At 43.9% G+C, this 18,786-nt stretch overlaps 2 protein-coding genes across 2 annotated transcripts in view; one reads left to right on the forward strand and one right to left on the reverse strand.

The window, feature by feature from the left end:
• Window positions 1-3,653, forward strand: part of dnah5 (dynein, axonemal, heavy chain 5) — a 200,309-nt gene extending 196,656 nt beyond the window's left edge. The window contains 1 exon segment of the mRNA XM_063199962.1: window positions 2,679-3,653. Within this exon segment, the coding sequence (XP_063056032.1) occupies window positions 2,679-2,830 (152 nt within the window). The 3' untranslated portion in view covers window positions 2,831-3,653.
• A 2,598-nt stretch (window positions 3,654-6,251) lies between these two features.
• The window catches only part of adcy2a (adenylate cyclase 2a), a 177,109-nt gene continuing 164,574 nt past the window's right edge, over window positions 6,252-18,786 (reverse strand). The window contains exons 20-25 of the mRNA XM_063198351.1: window positions 11,841-11,999; window positions 10,626-10,772; window positions 9,624-9,731; window positions 9,257-9,371; window positions 7,573-7,697; window positions 6,252-7,039 (exon numbers count right to left, since the gene is read on the reverse strand). Of these exons, the coding sequence (XP_063054421.1) occupies window positions 6,887-7,039; window positions 7,573-7,697; window positions 9,257-9,371; window positions 9,624-9,731; window positions 10,626-10,772; window positions 11,841-11,999 (807 nt within the window). The 3' untranslated portion in view covers window positions 6,252-6,886. The remainder of the gene's footprint in view (window positions 7,040-7,572; window positions 7,698-9,256; window positions 9,372-9,623; window positions 9,732-10,625; window positions 10,773-11,840; window positions 12,000-18,786) is intronic.

The raw sequence follows: 18,786 nt of genomic DNA on the forward strand, positions 1-18,786 counted from the left end.
CGGAATCTCTCTTAAAATAATCAGCCTTTCCGTTTTCAGACCATGATGCAAACCCAATAAAGTGATGAAAATGGCTGCAAACAAAACCTTCAAAATAATCCTGATAATGGCTGTTTTGGACCCTCTGACACATACCTAACAGAGTCTGACCTCATGAGTAGAGCAGCAGAAGAAGGACAGGCTGTAGAGCCTCACCATTTGGACGCTGTCATTGAAGAAACGTAACTACCATACTGACTTACAAAGACAAAGTGCAGTAACTGCAAAATTGAGTTTAGACTGAAAATGGTCACTACACCTCTTTTATCTTGTGACAAAGCCGTATGGGTCCTGTTTTAAAATGGGTCCTGTTTTAGAGACATTGCTGTCAAAGTTGCAGTAAGTAAAATATCCGACTAAATACCAAGGCTTTGAAGGCATCTTCCCCAGTTGGCGTACAGGTAGTTACTGCACTTTGCCTTTGCATGGCAGCATAGTACCACACTCCAAGGACATTACATAGTGTTTAGTAATACGACTTCATCATTGCCGTTCTGGTAGCGGCAAATATTAAGAAGGGCCATGGCTTACATCACCCCCTATCCCCCCAATCCCCCAGTCATCACTGTGCATCATTCATAATGCATAGTTTGCTGAACTTGACCTTGGCTCAAATGACTAAGGCACTGTACTGTCACACTGGGGACCCAGGTTCGATTCTTTCCAGAGGCGATCTCCTGATCCTCAGCCACCTCTCTCCCCTGCCCATTTCCTCTCCTCTCTCTACCATCCTGTCAAGTCATGAAGGCATAAAAGGCTGCCCAAACATAGAGTACTAAAACATGCAGTTTTCCAGCCCTGCTGTGGCCTAACGGTAGGGCGCTGGATTACTACGCCATCTCTCTCCCCGCACTCACTTCCTGTCATAATCTCCACTTTCCTATCAATAATGGCACAAAAGCCCCTAAAAATATATGTTTTTATAAAAATGCAGTTTGCCAATACCTTTGGAGAAGTATATAGACCTAGACAAGGGTGACTATTGTTTCCCCCTTTCAGATCTAGTGGACAGTGAAGAGGATAATCACCTGGCAATATAAGGATCCTCTCCACTCACCCCACATTACACACACACACGCACGCACACGCACTTCTCAATGCAGCCGTTTAAACCCACAGTCAAGCTGTGCTATCATCTCGTCTTTGAGCCTCTCTCTTCAGCCCTCTCTAAGCACTTGAGGTCCACTTCACGTCTTATTACCAAATCAAACGGCCACATGCAAACACATCCACAAGCACACACACCCAGACACACAGGCACACAGGCACACGCACGTGCACACACACGCACACACATACACTCTATGCACACAAATATGCACACACATACACACACGCGCGCGAGCGAGCGCACACAAACACACACAGACACACACTCACACTCACACACACACATACACAAACACATACACACACACACGACACATACACGCACACAGTCGATTGACTCTTCTTTCAGTACCCTCCTGCCTCTTTAGAACATCCAATTAAATGTGAATGCCTCCTTACAAGCTCTCTTGTTGCCGTTATTTTAAGTGGTGTATTAACACCTCTTTCCCATCCCAATAAAAATGCACAAGCATTGGGTGAATGCCTTTCTGTTTATCATGATCTACCAGTATCCACAGAGGCCACTGTGGTGAACCATTTGAGGAGTAACATCACATACAGTAGGTAATTAGAATCTTAGCAAAATTTGGGGTTTTGTAGGATTTTTAACAGCTTTATGGGAGCTGTAGAACTGTGTAGAAGAACTGGGGGGAAATTTTCGCTCCCCAAATGAGAGTCAACATTGAATACTGGATTTTAAATGGTAACTGGCAGTATAGCACTTATTTTGTCTTATAACCAAATGCTGTGTGACTGACTTTGAATGTCTGAATGTTTGTCTGCCGAGTCTTTAAGTAGCCTTTAAGGAGTATTATGAAGTCACTGCAGTCGCCAGAGATAGCCACAACTAGCTGAATTGGCGGCGACAACTATGTTATGTATTGCTAGGAGCAAGCTGTGTGTTCCTCTTCATACATTCATAGTATCACTTAGCGAAATTATCTCGTGCTCAAATTATTTTTTTAGGGGATGGGCTTTGGGTCATGAAAAACCGTTAAAGCAGTTTACCACATGTCATTATAACTGAACCAATTAACTGTCATATATGGGCGATGTGTTTCTGGATACATGAAAACACATTTGAATCGATGTAAACTTCTGATTTTTGAACTGAGTCGACCTTCAATCATCACCTAATCATCTCACACAGTTAAACTCATCATTCTCAACTAGATTCCAGTCAAAACTTTCCACGCAGCCCAAATCAGCATGCAATATTCACATAATCAGTCAGACTTTTGATTAAATTTGTACCGAATTGCAATATGTCAGCATTGATTTCCTGCACATTCGATCTCTTTGTAGTCAGGGCCATCAACCGTTAATTCATAAAGCAATGAAACACCAAATGGTTTATCTTATTGTGCTTGTGGGATATTTTTGTATGTGAAGCTTGTGAAGCTCCCACACATACAGTAGTCACAGCCAATTTATTTCAAGAATACTTTGAGTTCGTAAATCACATCTTTTGTGTGTGTGTGTGTCCGTGTGCATGCGTGCGTCTGTGTGTATGTGTGTGTGTCTAACAGGTGTGAAGGACCCACGTCTATATTCGTGTCCCATCTACAAGAAGCCGGTACGGACAGACCTGAACTACATTGCTGCAGTGGACCTGCGGACCAACCTGACTCCTGACTATTGGACACTGCGGGGCGTGGCACTGTTGTGTGATGTCAAATGACTTTGTCATTGTGAGACAACACCGCATGGTGAGGTCATCAAAAATGGACTCGTAGTATGTGATGAAACCAAGCCAATGGGTGCCTTGTGTAAATATTCATCTCAGAGGATTTGCTTGTGGTTTATTTTCCAAATGAACATCTGCCTCGTTCAGAATGAGAACTGCGCATGGTTAAGATGTGCAGCATTCGCTTTACCTAAGTGTTTGGTTATGACCTTGTCAGAGCTGAAATGTAAGGGACTTCCAGATTGTGATGGTGTCTCTTCCTGAACTGACTTTTCTGAATTATTTAAGGATAATGTTTGAACACATATTTCTATTTTAAACATCATGCCATGTCACTACATGTGCTTTTTAGCAGTCCCATCTATCCAGTACCTGAAGGGATCTATGAACATGACGTGAGACTTTTAGCTGTCACATTTATGTGTTTTAAAAAAGAAACAATCTGTTAAAGGGCCGTAAAATTATCAGGTGGTTCCTCTGAACCCGTCAGGTGTAATTGTAGCCATTATATGTCCATTAAGCACATGAACGGACCTCTACAAACACAGTTTTCATCCTCAGGCCAATGCACCTTTCAAAGCACCCATGTGTGCTTTTTGCCCTCAGTTGCTAGGTTGTGTGTCGCATCGTTTCTCGCGCAGCAGCAGAGAGCCTGGGGTCCGTTTCTCGATTCTTGTCGTTGCTAACCGTCTTAAGACCGTCTTACCATTCCCTTGGATTCAGTGGTGAGCGTCGCTGTCGAGAGAGAGTTGAGTCGCTCTTACGACGGACGTTGCTACCGTTGTTAGCAAAGACGCTTTCGAGATACGGACCCCTGAATGATGCATGTTGGACAAAGCTCTTTGTTTACATTGACGTTCATGCTTCTATACTGGAAATATTATGTTAAGATTTAAAAAGCCACTTCATGTTGCTTTAAATGTCTTTTTTATTTTCTAATAATAGTGATTGATACAAATAAATATTGTGTGCAGAACGTTTTTTTGTATGTTCTTTCCACTTGTCTGCTGCAGCTAGATAATACTGTAATTGCTGCAGTTACGTACTGAATATATGCAGTACTGCACTTTCCATCTCCTGAACATTCAGACAGAGGAGACTCAATGTGAGAGGCAGTCTGGTAGATTAGATTGTTCAGCCGCACCGCAGTTTGAGGACAAGGTTCTTTGGTGCACAAATCTTCATGAAGCGCCTGAACACGCTTCAAGTTGTACTTGAGTTTAATTTTCCATTTTCAGCATCTTAGATTAGCTGTTCTGTAAACACCTCCTGGAGCCAGTAAAAAAAACAGGGAGGCAGTGGAGTGGTGGGAGAGAGAACAAGACAGAGAGGAAAAATAGACAGATTGAGAGAGAGAGAGGAAACCTTGGAGATGAAGAGGAAGCAAGGGCAACAGAAAGATGGATTGTGTGTGTGTGTGTGTGTGTGTGTGTGTGTGTGTGTGTGTGTGTGTGTGTGTGTGTGTGTGTGTGTGTGTGTGTGTGTGTGTGTGTGTGTGTGTGTGTGTGTGTTTGAGAGAGAGAGACTGAGTGAGAAAGCTCCACATAACTCCTCAGCTGATACCGCCAGGCCTGTTGGCGCCTCCAAAGCTGGCATGCGCTGAACCTGTGAAGATTAATTACACAAAGTCTATCTGGTATCAGCAGATGGTCCTGCATCACACCCTCCTATCTCCCAGAGATAATTGGCCCTCGTCTGCTTCTGTTGTCCGGTTCGTGTCTGTGGTGTGGGTGGCTTAGTGGTGGCTCTTTGGGGGCGTTGCTGAGACACATTGCGAAACAACTTTCAGGAAACATTCAGCAATGGTACACAACCTTAAGCATTCAGGAATGCATTTTTTGTGCTCAGCAATGCAATCGATTCCCAACATGTGGGCCACAAAGGTATTGTAAATTTGTCTGATTATCATTGACTTTCAAATCTCTAACGAGACTTTTGGCCAAAGGTGTTGCGTCACAAGGAGGGCGTGGCCTGGATTTTCAAAAAATCAATTTCAATCAATGAAAAGTAATTTCTGTGTGAGCGAAAATAAATTAATAAAAAATAAAAACAAATATCCTTAATTATATGTAATGCCTATTGTGCATTCAAAGTGGATTTATTTGGTTTGTATTGCTTTTTGGATCAGAGGTGGTCCACAGAAATTTGAGAGATTTTCAAATCTGAAAAAAATCAGTAGAACATTTAGCCATTGGTGATGTCACTGAATTCAGTTCAGTGATGAAACAGGACATTTATCATTCATTCTGTGGTCGATGAAATGGAACTTTTTGAATAAAGGATGTAAGAGAAGAGCCTTTATTGAAAGGAGATGGAAGGCTTTAGCCGTCAGCAAGACAGCCGTCAGAAAAGGGGCTTGAGGAGCTTCTTGCCCCTCTTGTTCTGTTGTTTGGTTTCTGTTCTGAGAATAAAGCCACAGGCTTTCTGAAAGCCGAGTAGAGTAGAACTTGGATTCCGAGGTAAGAAAAAAAACGGTGTGGGAGGACTGGAGAAGTCATCTTCTTCATCTAGTTGTATGTCTCTCTCCCACTTCAAGCCTCCAGGAAAGGCGGAGAGAATGAGATACAGAGCCAGAGAAGGACGGGGTGTAACCAGATAATGAATAGTGGAAGGAGAGATGAGAAGAGAAGGATCAGTGGGCACCTTAGCATAGAAAACGATGGGGGAGTGAAAGTACAGTGGGAAAAGAAAGGATACCCATCGGGTGGGAAGCAGATAAAGTGGCGTGGCATGCAGGGAAGACAACATGGTTTGTGTGTGTGTGTGTGCGTGTGCGAGATAGGTTGGTTGTTTGTGTGGTCGTGTCTGTAGGTAACAAGTGGGAGCTAAAGAGATAAGCTGTAGAAAATTGGTTGTCAGGTGTGCATAGTGTGTATCTTTACCACTGTGTGTGTGTGTGTGTGTGTGTGTGTGTGTGTGTGTGTGTGTGTGTGTGTGTGTGTGTGTGTGTGTGTGTGTGTGTGTGTGTGTGTGTGTGTGTGTGTGTGTGTGTGTGTGCTTGCGTGCATGTGCGCGGTGACCTCTTTTCTTTTTGAAACATTACCTCCAGATCTATTTCTATTCACATGTTACATTTTTCCATTATAGGTTGGGCGTGTTTGTTTGATACCTGCTGCCCTTCCCTTTCAATCTCAGTGCGCTTATGTGTGTTTGCTTTTCCTGCTAACGTGTATGTGGGGGAAGCTGTTGTGTGTGTGTGTCAGAGAGAGAGAGAGAGAGAGAGAGAGAGAGAGAGAGAGAGAGAGAGAGAGAGAGAGAGAGAGAGAGAGAGAGAGAGAGAGAGAGAGAAGAGAAAGATCAAGATCTGAAATGCAGCTCACGACCAGCTTTTTTTCCAACAGCAGATATCTACTGCAGTCACAGAAATTGTCAACGCCAAGCTCAATAGATACAAAGTTTAATGAATAGGCTGTTTTACAAAATAAAAAAATAAAACAAAAGGAAAAAGGACAATGACAATGGTGGTAAAACATCAAATGATTTCTTTGTCAAATTTGGCTCTCATACAAAAAAAACATTATGCTACCGTACTGTACATCCAATGATACTGACCCTGTAAGAACATTCCTACCGAAGAAATGCCATGAGATTGGTTTCAAGTTTGTAAATACATCCAACATTCCGTGCATCTTAAGAGAAGGCGGAGCTATGTACAGAATCGTCTCTGATTGGATGATGTCGGTCGTTTTTTTTTTCTTCTTCTTTTTTATTATTTCATGATTACAGTAGTCCTGTGCCCATTGAGTGTTTCTGTGATCCAGTTGTCATGATCTGAATTGCATTTGATGAGTGACTACCTTCAGTCTGCTGCTTGTGTAGAGTTGGCTACATTGTGCCTGATGCTCGTGGCTGATTGGGAGATGCGATGGAGTTTGCTGATTGGATGGCCCGCATCTGTCTTGCTGTGCACTGTGTGATTGGATGTCTGACACGAGTCTCTCTCTGTGGCTACCGTATGTAATTGTCCGATACGAGTCTCAGTCTGTGGGTGCAGTTGTCCGATGCAAGTCTCACGTCAGTGTCTGTGACTCGCCGTCCACCAACATGACCTCATGTCACTACATTCCCCTGTGACAGAGAGCGGTTCATCTCGGCGTGAACAAAGTAGGTCGTGAGCTCGCCTTTGCCCTTGACGCTGATGATGCCTCGACAGGAGCAGGAGTAGCCTAGGGCTGCCAGCACTGCATTCGTCTCCTCCGTCACCTGGAAGACAACAGAAAGGTAGGGGAGCACAGCAGAGCGCAGTCATGAATTTTGCAAGTCTAGGCCAGGGGTGCATTTCTCGAAAGCGTAGTTGCCAACTGTATGAACTACTTTATTGGTTGTAATGCAATTTCCCATTGGCAACTAGCCGCGTTGCTAACTGGCTAACAACTACGGTTTCAAGACACACAACCTGGATGACCACAAAGACAATGTGTCTACAATAGTAATGTCAGAAAGTAGGCTAAGCTCAGAAGAAACAGACATTTGTGAACCTTACAAAGTTATGAAATGGCAATGCAGGTATTATGGGAAGAAAATAAGACATGGGCCACGTTTATAATATGTGCCATGTGAGTAAGCATAAGTTAAATACGATATTTCAAAATAAGCATTGTAAATGGAATGTGTATGTGAGCCTGAGTGCAGTCCAAACATTAACTTAGGGACTAAATGGGAATAAAGAGAATGGATCTACAAGTCAGTGCTATAATGTATCACACACACACACACACACACACCGTATCAGTTACCTGTATTTTCCCCAAGATGCCCGTGCTGTCCATTCTGCTGGCTACATTCACTGTGTTTCCCCAGATGTCATACTGAGGCTTCTGGGCCCCAATCACACCAGCAATCACCGGCCCGTGGTTGATACCTGCAGACACATGAATACACAATAAAAATGAGGTGTCAATATTTCATACTGAACTTATATACACATAAATCCAGATAAAGCATTTACAACAGTGTGGAGAGTCAGCTTACTCTGACACTGAGTCAAGAGTTTGTATTAAGATCTGAATGTTTAATGTCAAATCTATGTGACGGAGGTCCTCTTGCACCTGTTCACCCCCCTCGGGGATCGAACGTGCGATCTCGTCAACTACAACGGTCCGGCAATGGGAGACACAGTACGATACCGCTGGGCCAAGAGGCTAGTCTCTCGGCCCAACGGCACAAGACTGTATGAGGCTATCGGAGGGAGGTTTTACTAACGTTCCACGCCAACTCTGCTAGTTAGCCTCCGTTACATCTACAGCTCTTAACACTTACACATATTGAGCAGAATTAACTCTGATACATGTTAAACTGACCAACAATGGAATCGAACTTTGGCAGAGCAGTGCTCAGCACTTTGTCGGAGCCGAAGTGCGGAGGCCCGAAGAAGAAATAAAAAATGAACCACCTCTATAGTATGCACAATATAACACCACATGTGAAACATGTTCTGCGTTTCCTCCATTTGCTTTTCATATGAGACACATCTTACAAAATGAAAGTGAAAGTGTCATTGGCCATGATGTTCTCATTGGCACCATTCACTAGCACAAGCAACAATTCACAGGATGGCAAGCAGCCTTCCAGAGAGCGAGAGAGGCTGGAGAGGGTTTCTTTCAGAGACCTGACCATGGTACCCTCACTGGGGAGCCTGTGCTTTAATGAGCTCCTGACAAACTGCGCTGGACAGCTGCGCCCCAGCTAACTGCATCAGCCGTCATGACTAGAGAGCAGCTTTTTCCGCTATTTCCGAGGAGCTATTTCCGATCCACCTGGCCAGAGCGCCCATTCATTTCCAATGCAGATCCACCTGGGGGGGGGGCACTGCTGCTGACCCGTGCATTTCTTAACCACCAATGTGTGCAAAAGCAGGAGGAACTTTCCTGGCCATTAAGCTGAGGAGACTGAGGATGACGTGCTATTTTGCATGATTATGAAAAAGATGAAAACAAACTTGACATTTCCGTAGGTGCTCCCAGGGGAAGAGATTTGGAAAACAAATTGAGATGAATTTGCGTGATATATGAGTGCTGAATTGCAGAGTTTCACTGATGCAGAACTACTACATCATTACTAGCCTGGTACATCTTCTGGTACATCCACCTGTCTAACTTATTTTTTTTCAGACTCCAGTTATGAGGCCCCACTTTATCGCATCAAAGCAGTTTCACAGATATAATTGGACATATGTTGTAAGTCTATGCCTCCCTCATGCCTGCCTACCTACAGGCATACATACATACATACATACATACATACATACATACATACATACATACATACATACATACATACATACATACATACATACATACATACATACATACATACATACATACATACATCACAGATAACCCATGTGATCGCATGTCACTTTAATCCCCCCCCTCTGGTCCAGCTTTCCATTAGCCATGCGGCTACAGCAGTAATACGCACCGATGCGCAGTTTGAAGTCATTAAAGGAATGCTTGTTGATGACGTCCAGCTTGCTCACTAGGGCGAAGGCAAACTCCACCATGGTCCCGATGTGGATGTACTGCCTGTCATGCTCCTGTGGGTTGAAGGGAGGTAAAAAAAAGAAGAAAGGACAGGAAACGACAAGACAAGAAAAGAGAAGAAAGTGAACATGAACATTGGATTTTCTTTTCAAATCTTCAACACACCCACACACACGCACATGCACACACACACACACACACACACACACACACACACACACACACACACACACACACACACACACACACACACACACACACACACACACATCCACACACTGAGAGCACACAAAAAGAGCTCTCGCCTGTGTGCACTCTGCCCCTGGCGATGCATTGAGGCCTGTAGCTGCCATGTAAGTGCTGCCGATGGTCTTGATCTTCTCGACGCCGCTGAACTTTGGCTTGGAGAGCAGCTGCGAGGAGCAGAAACATGACACAGGCTAGTGGTCAGACACGCTCCCTGAATTTAAAAAAAAACATGTTTATTGCTACAGATTAAATGTACCCTAACCCTAGTAATCTGCAGAAGCAGTTTCAAGTCTGCTATCTGCTACTCTCTGTTGTGACTTGATGAAATGTGTACTGCACTCACAGTCAAATCTTCATCGGTTTGTTAACAAGTGAACCCATAAGGGTTCTATGGCATGGCAAGAATTGTAGCTCAATAGTAGAGAAAGACGATGAACTGAATGTTCTTTCCTGTTTCACATATGATGTAGGCCATGCCCCTTCAGGAGACTTGAGAGGAGACTTTTATAATGGACGCCTATAGAAAAAGCTTACTTTTCCATGGATAATGAATCCCTTAGCCTCGGTGGTGGATGTACAGGTATCATATTCAATGAGTCACATGTCTTTGCATTGTAAAAAAATAATTTCATGTTAACATTAAATCATCTCTGACACTGTATGTACAGTATGTACCTGTAATTGCTTAGAACCTTGAAAAGTTGTGGTAGTACAATTAAGATCTTCAAGCCTCAAAGGATGTTCACAACATATCATTGAAGAATGTTATGCAGAACTTGGGAGTTGTCTTGCATCATGAATATATCATAACATATTCTACAAAATATTTTCTTTTCAAGTCTTCCATAAAACAGTGTTTAGGACTGGCCTCTGATGAAGACGATTTGACCATTGAAACGTTGGTCCCTACTTGGTTGTGCACTTGACTAAAAAGAAACAAGAATTGCTTCTCTGTTGCTCCAGCTTCTTCTTTTCAGTTTCAGTGTTCAGTAGCCTACTGTTTTTAATGAACTATTAAAAAGAAAGTCTTGGTCAAAACACTGATGATAAAGACGCACCTCGTCAAAATCTGCAATGATTTCATTCAGAAGCCGAAGGCACTCCAAGCCCTCTTTGTTCACATCCGACTCCGTGTAGAACTCTTTGAAGTCCGGGATGGAGGCAAACATCACACACACCCAGTCATAAGACTGGTGGTATAGGTCCTGTGATGAATACACATACATATGCACATACACACACACACACACACACACACACACACACACACACACACACACACACACACACACACACACACACACACACACACACACACACGAGCATGCATGCACGCACACGCTAATTAAACATACTATTTTCTGCGCATTAAACATACATGTAGTTAGACAGAATCTATACTGTGAAATGTCAACTTGGTCCTGTGCTTTACCAACAAGCTCAATGTCACTCCGAGCTATGAGCTGTCAGACAGAGAGGTGACCCAAAATCAATTTACAAAGCAATCAATCTAAAGTAACCTTTTTATTACACAATTAACTTTCTTTCTAGATTGACTTAGCTCAATGTGAATATGCAGGTACCGCATCATTGTCCTGCAAATTATGCAGAATTGAATACGTATTGATTACTGACTAGCAGGAAATTCTGTGACAGCACGAAAAACACTGAAATGGGGGGAGCTAATAGCCGCGGTGATAATGGCACGTACAACTTTATTCGCCTCTGATAGGCTTGGAAGGTGAGAAAGTGGATCGCACTCGGGTTCTTCTTTTCTTCTTTTTTTTTTATTTTTATTTACATAGCAGTAGAAGTGTAGACAAACGTTTCTGCTGTTGCCTTCGTCAGTGTCTCCTCTGATAGGCTACAATGGCTCTCTTCCAATTAGCTTTCATTGACTGACAGTCTTTAAAGACGAGTGTGCTTTGCTTAAATTAAAAGTGGTAAGACACTGGTGAACATGTAGCATATTTGTCATTTCAAGAGGGATATGAGGGTGGAAATGTGAGAATCCTTCTGAAAGATCACACAGACACCATGCCGACAACACCAACATCGCTCCGCAGATCAGTTTTCGCTGTGTGCAGTAAGCACTGTGTGCTGTGGACTGCTGTTACAAATGGGAGCAGGGCCGGCCTAAGCCATAAGCGAACTTTTCGATGGCTTAGGGCCCCACGCCACCAGGGGTCCCACGTGATTAAATTGTGCTTAGGACCCCATACATGCTTGGACCGGCTTGGACTTTCATCGCTCCCCGGAGACCCCCTGCCTACCTCATTCTTCCAGTTCCGCGCCAGGAAGTGTTCCGCCACGTGGGCCGGCAGCACGTTCTCCAGCAGCACCTTGTTGAGGTTCTCCATGGTCTCGATCTCCTCGCACTCCTTCTTGAACTTGTTCTTCCACAGGAAGTCCAACCTACAGTAATATTCATTCTGTTACAAGAGGACACAGAGGGTGAGGCCGCCACTCTCATCCGGGGGCTGAGTCATAATACACACATGCACACACGCAGGCAACACCAGTGCACAACACACACACACGCACACACACACACGATACACCACACATGGTAATGCAGGACTAAAATCAATGTACTCTATCCCTTAAGGACCCCCTGCGGTAACTTAAGTGCATTCTATACGCAAGGCAAGGCCAAGTTTGTGTCCACGTACGCATTTGTTCCTATTACTTTTACATCCCAAGTGCCAAAGCTGTGTTTGCCTGGGCAGTCTTTCCTGAATGACCTTCCACAAGTTTACACCCTCCTGGCTACAAAATGCTTTGGTTAAAAAAAAGAAACCTGCCAGAACTTTTAGTCTTAATCATGTCATTCTTTGACCATATGAGCGTAATTGGGCTATCCTTTTTGAATGATTAAGGAAAGAGCAATAGTCCATTAATTTACAGTCATGTCAGAGGAGGGGCACTAATATTATTAAGTAGTGTGAGTGAAATGGAAGAAAGGGGAAAATGAAAGGAAGTGAAGAAGTAGTGCAGTGCACTGCAAGGATGGTGACAGATGTGTATGTGACCTGGGATGTATTAATGCCTGCATAAATGGGAGAAAGAACAGACGTGTGGATATTCCAATGGAGTTGACACTTAATGGGCACAAGTGACTCATACATACACAGACACAGACACAGACACACACAGACACACACAGACACACACACACACACACACACACACACACACACACACACACACACACACACACACACACACACACATTCAATAAACATGAACACCATCTCTCAATTAATACAATCCCACAAAACATGTACAACTGGAGGGAAATGTAAAGATGAAATAAATGAAAACACAGGCATTTGTATGTCACTTCCTTTCGTTTGCTACTACGCCAGCAGCGAACGCCATCAGCCATGTCAAAACTAATTGTCCTAAGCGGCACTAGGCTAAGTCCCGATATAGCTCCCGATAAAAGTCTATTAACTAAGCCTGGTCTGGTCAATCTGGCCTCTAAGCTACTGCTACTGCATAATTAATGGTAGAGAGCTACGGAAATGCCTTCGCTATATAGCACAGTGGCGCTCAGCTCTGTTGGGTTTGGAGGACAGCAGAGTAACGCGCTTACACTCTCTTTCTTTGTTTAGCTCGATCTATGGTGATATATTTTTTTAAGTATTATTGGGAGCTTTTTGTCCTTTATTATTACAGGGCAGTATTAGAGTAGACAGGAAATGATTGGGAGAGAGAGATGAGGCAGGGCTGCCCTCCATCCAGCCCTCACCCACTTGGACAATAAAGACTCATATGTGAGAATGCTGTTCATTGACTTCAGTTCAGCATTCAATACCATAATACCACAACAACTCATCAGAAAACTGGACAAACTAGGTTTCAGCACCTCCCTCTGCAACTGGCTGCTGGACTTCCTGATGCAGAGACCACAAGCAGTACGGGTAGGGAATAACACCTCAAGCACCCTGACCCTGAGCACGGGGGCTCCACAAGGTTGTGTTCTCAGCCCCCTGCTGTTCACGCTGCTGACACATGACTGCACAACGACCCACAGCACTAACCATCTAGTGAAGTTTGCGGATGATACAACACTGGTGGGCCTCATCACTAAGGGCGATGAGACCCACTACAGAGAAGAAGTAGACCTGCTGGCCAGATGGTGCAAAGACAACAACCTCCTGCTGAATGTCAACAAGACCAAGGAGATTGTCGTCAACTTTCAGAGGGTCCAAAAACAACTGCCACCACTGACCATCGACGGTGATGCTGTGGAGAGAGTGAGCAGCACCAAGTTCCTTGGAGTGCACATCAGCGACGACCTCTCTTGGACCACCAACACTACATCACTGGCGAAGAAGGCCCATCAGCGTCTCTACTTCTTGCGCAAACTAAAGAAGGCAAGTGCTACACCCTCCATCATGACAACATTCTACAGAGGAACCATAGAGAGCGTCGTGTCCAGCTGCATCACAGTGTGGGGAGGAAGCTGCACGGAGAAAAACAGGAAGACACTCCAGCGTGTTGTGAACACAGCGAAGAAGATCATTGGAGTACCACTCCCCTCCCTGCAGGACATTTACACCGCACGCCTCACCCGGAAAGCACTGATGATCATCAAAGACACAAGCCACCCTGCACACAAACTGTTCAGCCTCCTGCCCTCTGGAAAGAGGTACAGGCGCCTCCGTTCCCGTACCACCAGGCTTGCAAGCAGCACGATGCATCAAGCAATCAAGATACTGAACACTCAACCCACTCTCCCTTCACTGTCAGCCTCTAGCCAGCCAGGCCACTGACAAAGCTCCCCCCCTCATCCCCACCACCATATCTGCGACTGAACATTCCACCTGCACTACTACATCTGTGACTGAACTTTCAACCTGCACTAACTCAAAACATACACATGCACACACACACACACACACACACATACACACACACACACACACACACACACACACACACACATACACACAAGCACACCGCACTTTCTGCACTAAACCCAAACATACACACACTGACACACAACTCATACTCTCACACACACACACACACACACACACACATACACAGGTACACAGACACACACACAGACGCACACCGCACTTTCTACCTGCACTAAACACACACACACACACACACACACACACACACACACACACACACACACACACAAACACACACACACACACACGCACACAAAACACATACAAACACACACACACACACATACTGCTGCTGGTGTATTTAATAAACCTTTTTTAATTATTTATTTTCTTCAAATGCTACTATTACTATGTCAGAACGCTATAAAGGACTTTTAGAAAAAGCACAACAAAATACCTCCTCTTAATGTATGTTCTCTACAAGTCTTCTGTTGTCCAGTCTTGCACTTTAAATGTCTGTATGAGCAATGTCTACGTCCATACTGTCTTATGTCCATGTATGAGTACTGTCTATGTCTATACTGTCTATGTCCTTACCTAGATTAGTCTATGTCTGCATGGGAGAGCAAGAAACGCAATTTCAAATTCTTTGTATGACCAGTGCATGTAAAGAAATTGACAATAAACTTGACTTGACTTGACTTGACTTGACTTGACTTGAAATTACCCTGGCCGGACTTGAACCAGGGTCCCCATGGGCATGCCCCATGGGCTCAGCGTGTTGCGCCACAGCATTATCATACTCGATCATCAGAAATGTGCTTGAAGGAGCATATAAAACTAAAAGTATAAGCATTATACTGTAAAATGAACAATACCATAGTACATGGGCTGGTTTGTGGAGGGTATTTATTTACCTTTCTTTCATACCCCACAGAAATTGCAAAAAAAAAAACCTATTAAATATACAGTACATTTTATTGCCCTGAAGTAAAATATATTTTTAAAAAACTCTACGGAGAAAAGAAGAAGACAAACTCTTTGTTCTATTATGCATGATAATGAGTGTAATGTAATGACATGCATGGCTAATTAATAGCATTGTCTTTTTTTTCCCCCTTTCTTAATTCCCATTGTTTTCACTGCACTAACTCTCACCTCATCCAGGTCCAGATTAAACATCTGAACCTGAATGAATACAGTAATAACACAAACCACAACTTGAAGTAGAATATCACTGTTTAGTGATTAGAGCTTTTTTTTGATTTTGTTAATGTGCAAATCAACCTTCCTGTGAGGGAAAGCATTTGCTGACCACAGCTAGTATATCTCCTGGATACAGAAAGTGTCACCACCTAAGAACCCAGATGCTCACCTGTAGGCTAAGTGACCATGGTTAAAAGCATTGGGAAACCATGACGGTCTAACATGCCTGCTGTGTTATCTCCTCCTACCTCTGAATCTTCTATACTCATTAAAACGATGAATTAATCTGGGAGAGAGTTTACACCTTTCCTCCAGTACCATCACACCAGTACGTTTTCCTCTAGCCTTTTGGTTGTGTTAGAAACATGGTTACGTTCATGGTGTTAACGGTCAAAATTGACCACCTACACAAAAAAAGGTAATAGTACATTGATTAAAAATCTGATTTGCATATTTTGTGATCAATACCTTTTAGACATCCTTTTGGAACCAATTTCCAATGTGATTTAAATGTTATTCTGCTTTGTTTTAGTGATTTGTAGACTTGTTTTCTTATCTTGCACCAATTCGTTTTTATTAACTCTCTGGAGTCTAGGGCCTCTCAGAGGCTTTCAGGTCGTTTGGAGCACCTTTACTTTTTTCAAGTATTTCAACTAACTGTAAACATATATTCTAATGTGGTACATATGGTTGTATTCTGAAAAGCCTAACAAAAAAGAATATGAGAGTAAAGTGAATGTGATATAACTGTATATAACTTTGGGAGATGTAAATTAATGGTCCGGTCATTTTTGACCGAAACACCATGAATGTAACAAGTTGGTGTATCTTCCACAATTATTTAGGAATTTCATCATATCTCATTTTGACCATTTGAATAGGTTAGCTGGAGGATATCATGAAGCGTCATTAGTGTATGATGAAAAATAGAGAAGTTATTTAAGAACGAAGTTTCAAAACGGTCATTTTTGACCATAACACAACCAGAGGGCTAGATTAAACCTAGAATATTTCCCTCTAGACTCATTCACTTTCCAGCACCAGAGGAGGAATGAATAATTTAATTAGGAAATGTTTCAGTTTAGCATTGTGTTCCTGCTATTCATTACCGTTTTATATTATGTTATATTCATGTATTTAATTCCTCCCTGACCTCCAGGAGGACGTGCTAATACTGTATCCACACAACTCTGGACACAAGAACAAAAGAAATCCTTATTCTATTCCTATCAGACGTGCTGCTAAAATATTTAAGGCCTCAATAAAAGCAATACATTCTCCTAACCTTGCGATAACATTTGATATTGCTTATCACGGCCGCTGACAGCTTTTGCTGGGCCCAGGACAAAAGTAATCTGAAAGGGCCCCCTACCCAATATATACAATGTAATGGGAACCCAATTCTAGCCCTAGTATTTTTACACAGCAGTACGCATGACAAAACGCAGCTCTGACATTTAGTAATTCAAGAGAGAACACATTTATTTCACGGGGAGAGTGACCGCTTTAATTTTCACTGCAGTATCTGAGGTGCAAAGCATTTCAGGCCTTCAATGTTCAGACATAAAATTCCGCCAACGGCTGGATAATACTAATGAGGCCTCTGAGTTTCATCAGGATGACCTTTGGGATTGCCATCGCTTTCCACCCACGCGTAGCCGCTGACAGCTTTGGCAGGGCCCAGGGCAAAATCATCTAAAAGAGCCCTCCCCTTAATACATGGAATGCATGGTAATGTGATGAGAAGTGAAGAAGAGTTCTGGGCCCCCTCTATCCCCGGGCCTGGGGCAACTGATCCGTTTGTCACGGTGTTCAGGGGATAGTAGTCTGTTTTGGGTGGGCAGCCAGGCTGGTAAGTGTTATGGGTGAGTGGTGTGTACTGTCTGTTTGGATGTGATTATCCAATTCGGAGCCCCCTGTCTCCGAGGGCCTGGGGCAACTGACCCCTTTGTCCCATCCTGTCGGCTGACCTGCCCACACATATTCGTACGTATACTGTAGCAATGAATCATACACAAATGCCAATGAGTATGTTTATACTCACGCATACTAAGCTAGTTACCATAAACCAAGCGGGCATTATATGGACAGTAATAGCCCTTTGTGTGTGTGTGTGTGTGTGTGTGTGTGTGTGTGTGTGTGTGTGTGTGTGTGTGTGTGTGTGTGTGTGTGTGTGTGTGTGTGTGTGTGTGTGTGTGTGTGTGTGTGTGTGTGTGTGTGTGTGTGTGTGTGTGTGTGTGTGTGTGTGTGTGTGTGTGTGCGTGTAATCTGGTACTCTGCATGCATGTGTGTGTGTGGCACTGGCACGGCCATGCCTTGTCTGGCCGGTGGCATCGTAAATCTAGTTTTCGGCCCATCACACTGTAAATCCACCTCCCCTTCTATTTCACCCCCACCATACTTTCTCTTCCAGAAAGCAATAAATAAGATAGCCGTATGGTGTTTGGGGGATACTAGTCTATTTTTGGGTGGGCAGCCAGGCTGGTAAGTGTTATGGGCGAGTGGTGTGTACTGTCTGCTAGTGTCAGTGTGTGTGTGTGTGTGTGTGTGTGTGTGTGTGTGTGTGTGTGCATGCGTACTTGCGAGAGAGAATGAGAGATTGTGCTTGTGTGTGTGCGTGTGCGTGTGCGTGTGCGTGTGCGCGTGTGCGTGCGTGCGTGCGTGCGTGCGTGCGTGCGTGCGTGTGTGTGTGCGTACGTATGTGTGTGTGTGTGTGTGTGTGTGTGTGTGTAGGTGATAGAAGAGGCTCCTGGTGGTTTTCTGGCTGGGTAGAGAGTGGCCAGCTAATCCCCCAAGGAGATCTCCTCCCTCAGACCCTGAGACAGATAGTGTAGATGGATAGATGCTGCCACTCTCACCTCATTCCCTGTGCTCCAGACACAGCTGTTGGGACATGCGTCCGTGCGTGCGTGCGAGTGCATACGTCTGTGCTGACAGGGGGGACAAAGGGGTCCATTGCCCAGGGGAAAGAGGGGGCCCAGAATTGGGTTTTCATTACATTGGATGTATTGGATGTATTGGGCCTTTCAGATGACTTTGCCCTGGGCACAGAAAAAGCTGTCAGTGGCCCCTGCCCTGCGTGCGAGTACATACGTCTGTGTGTGTGTGTGATGTTACTACCAATGTGCCATCGGGATGGAGC

Source organism: Engraulis encrasicolus, chromosome 5 (genome assembly GCF_034702125.1).
Source record: "Engraulis encrasicolus isolate BLACKSEA-1 chromosome 5, IST_EnEncr_1.0, whole genome shotgun sequence".
NCBI lineage: Eukaryota > Metazoa > Chordata > Actinopteri > Clupeiformes > Engraulidae > Engraulis > Engraulis encrasicolus.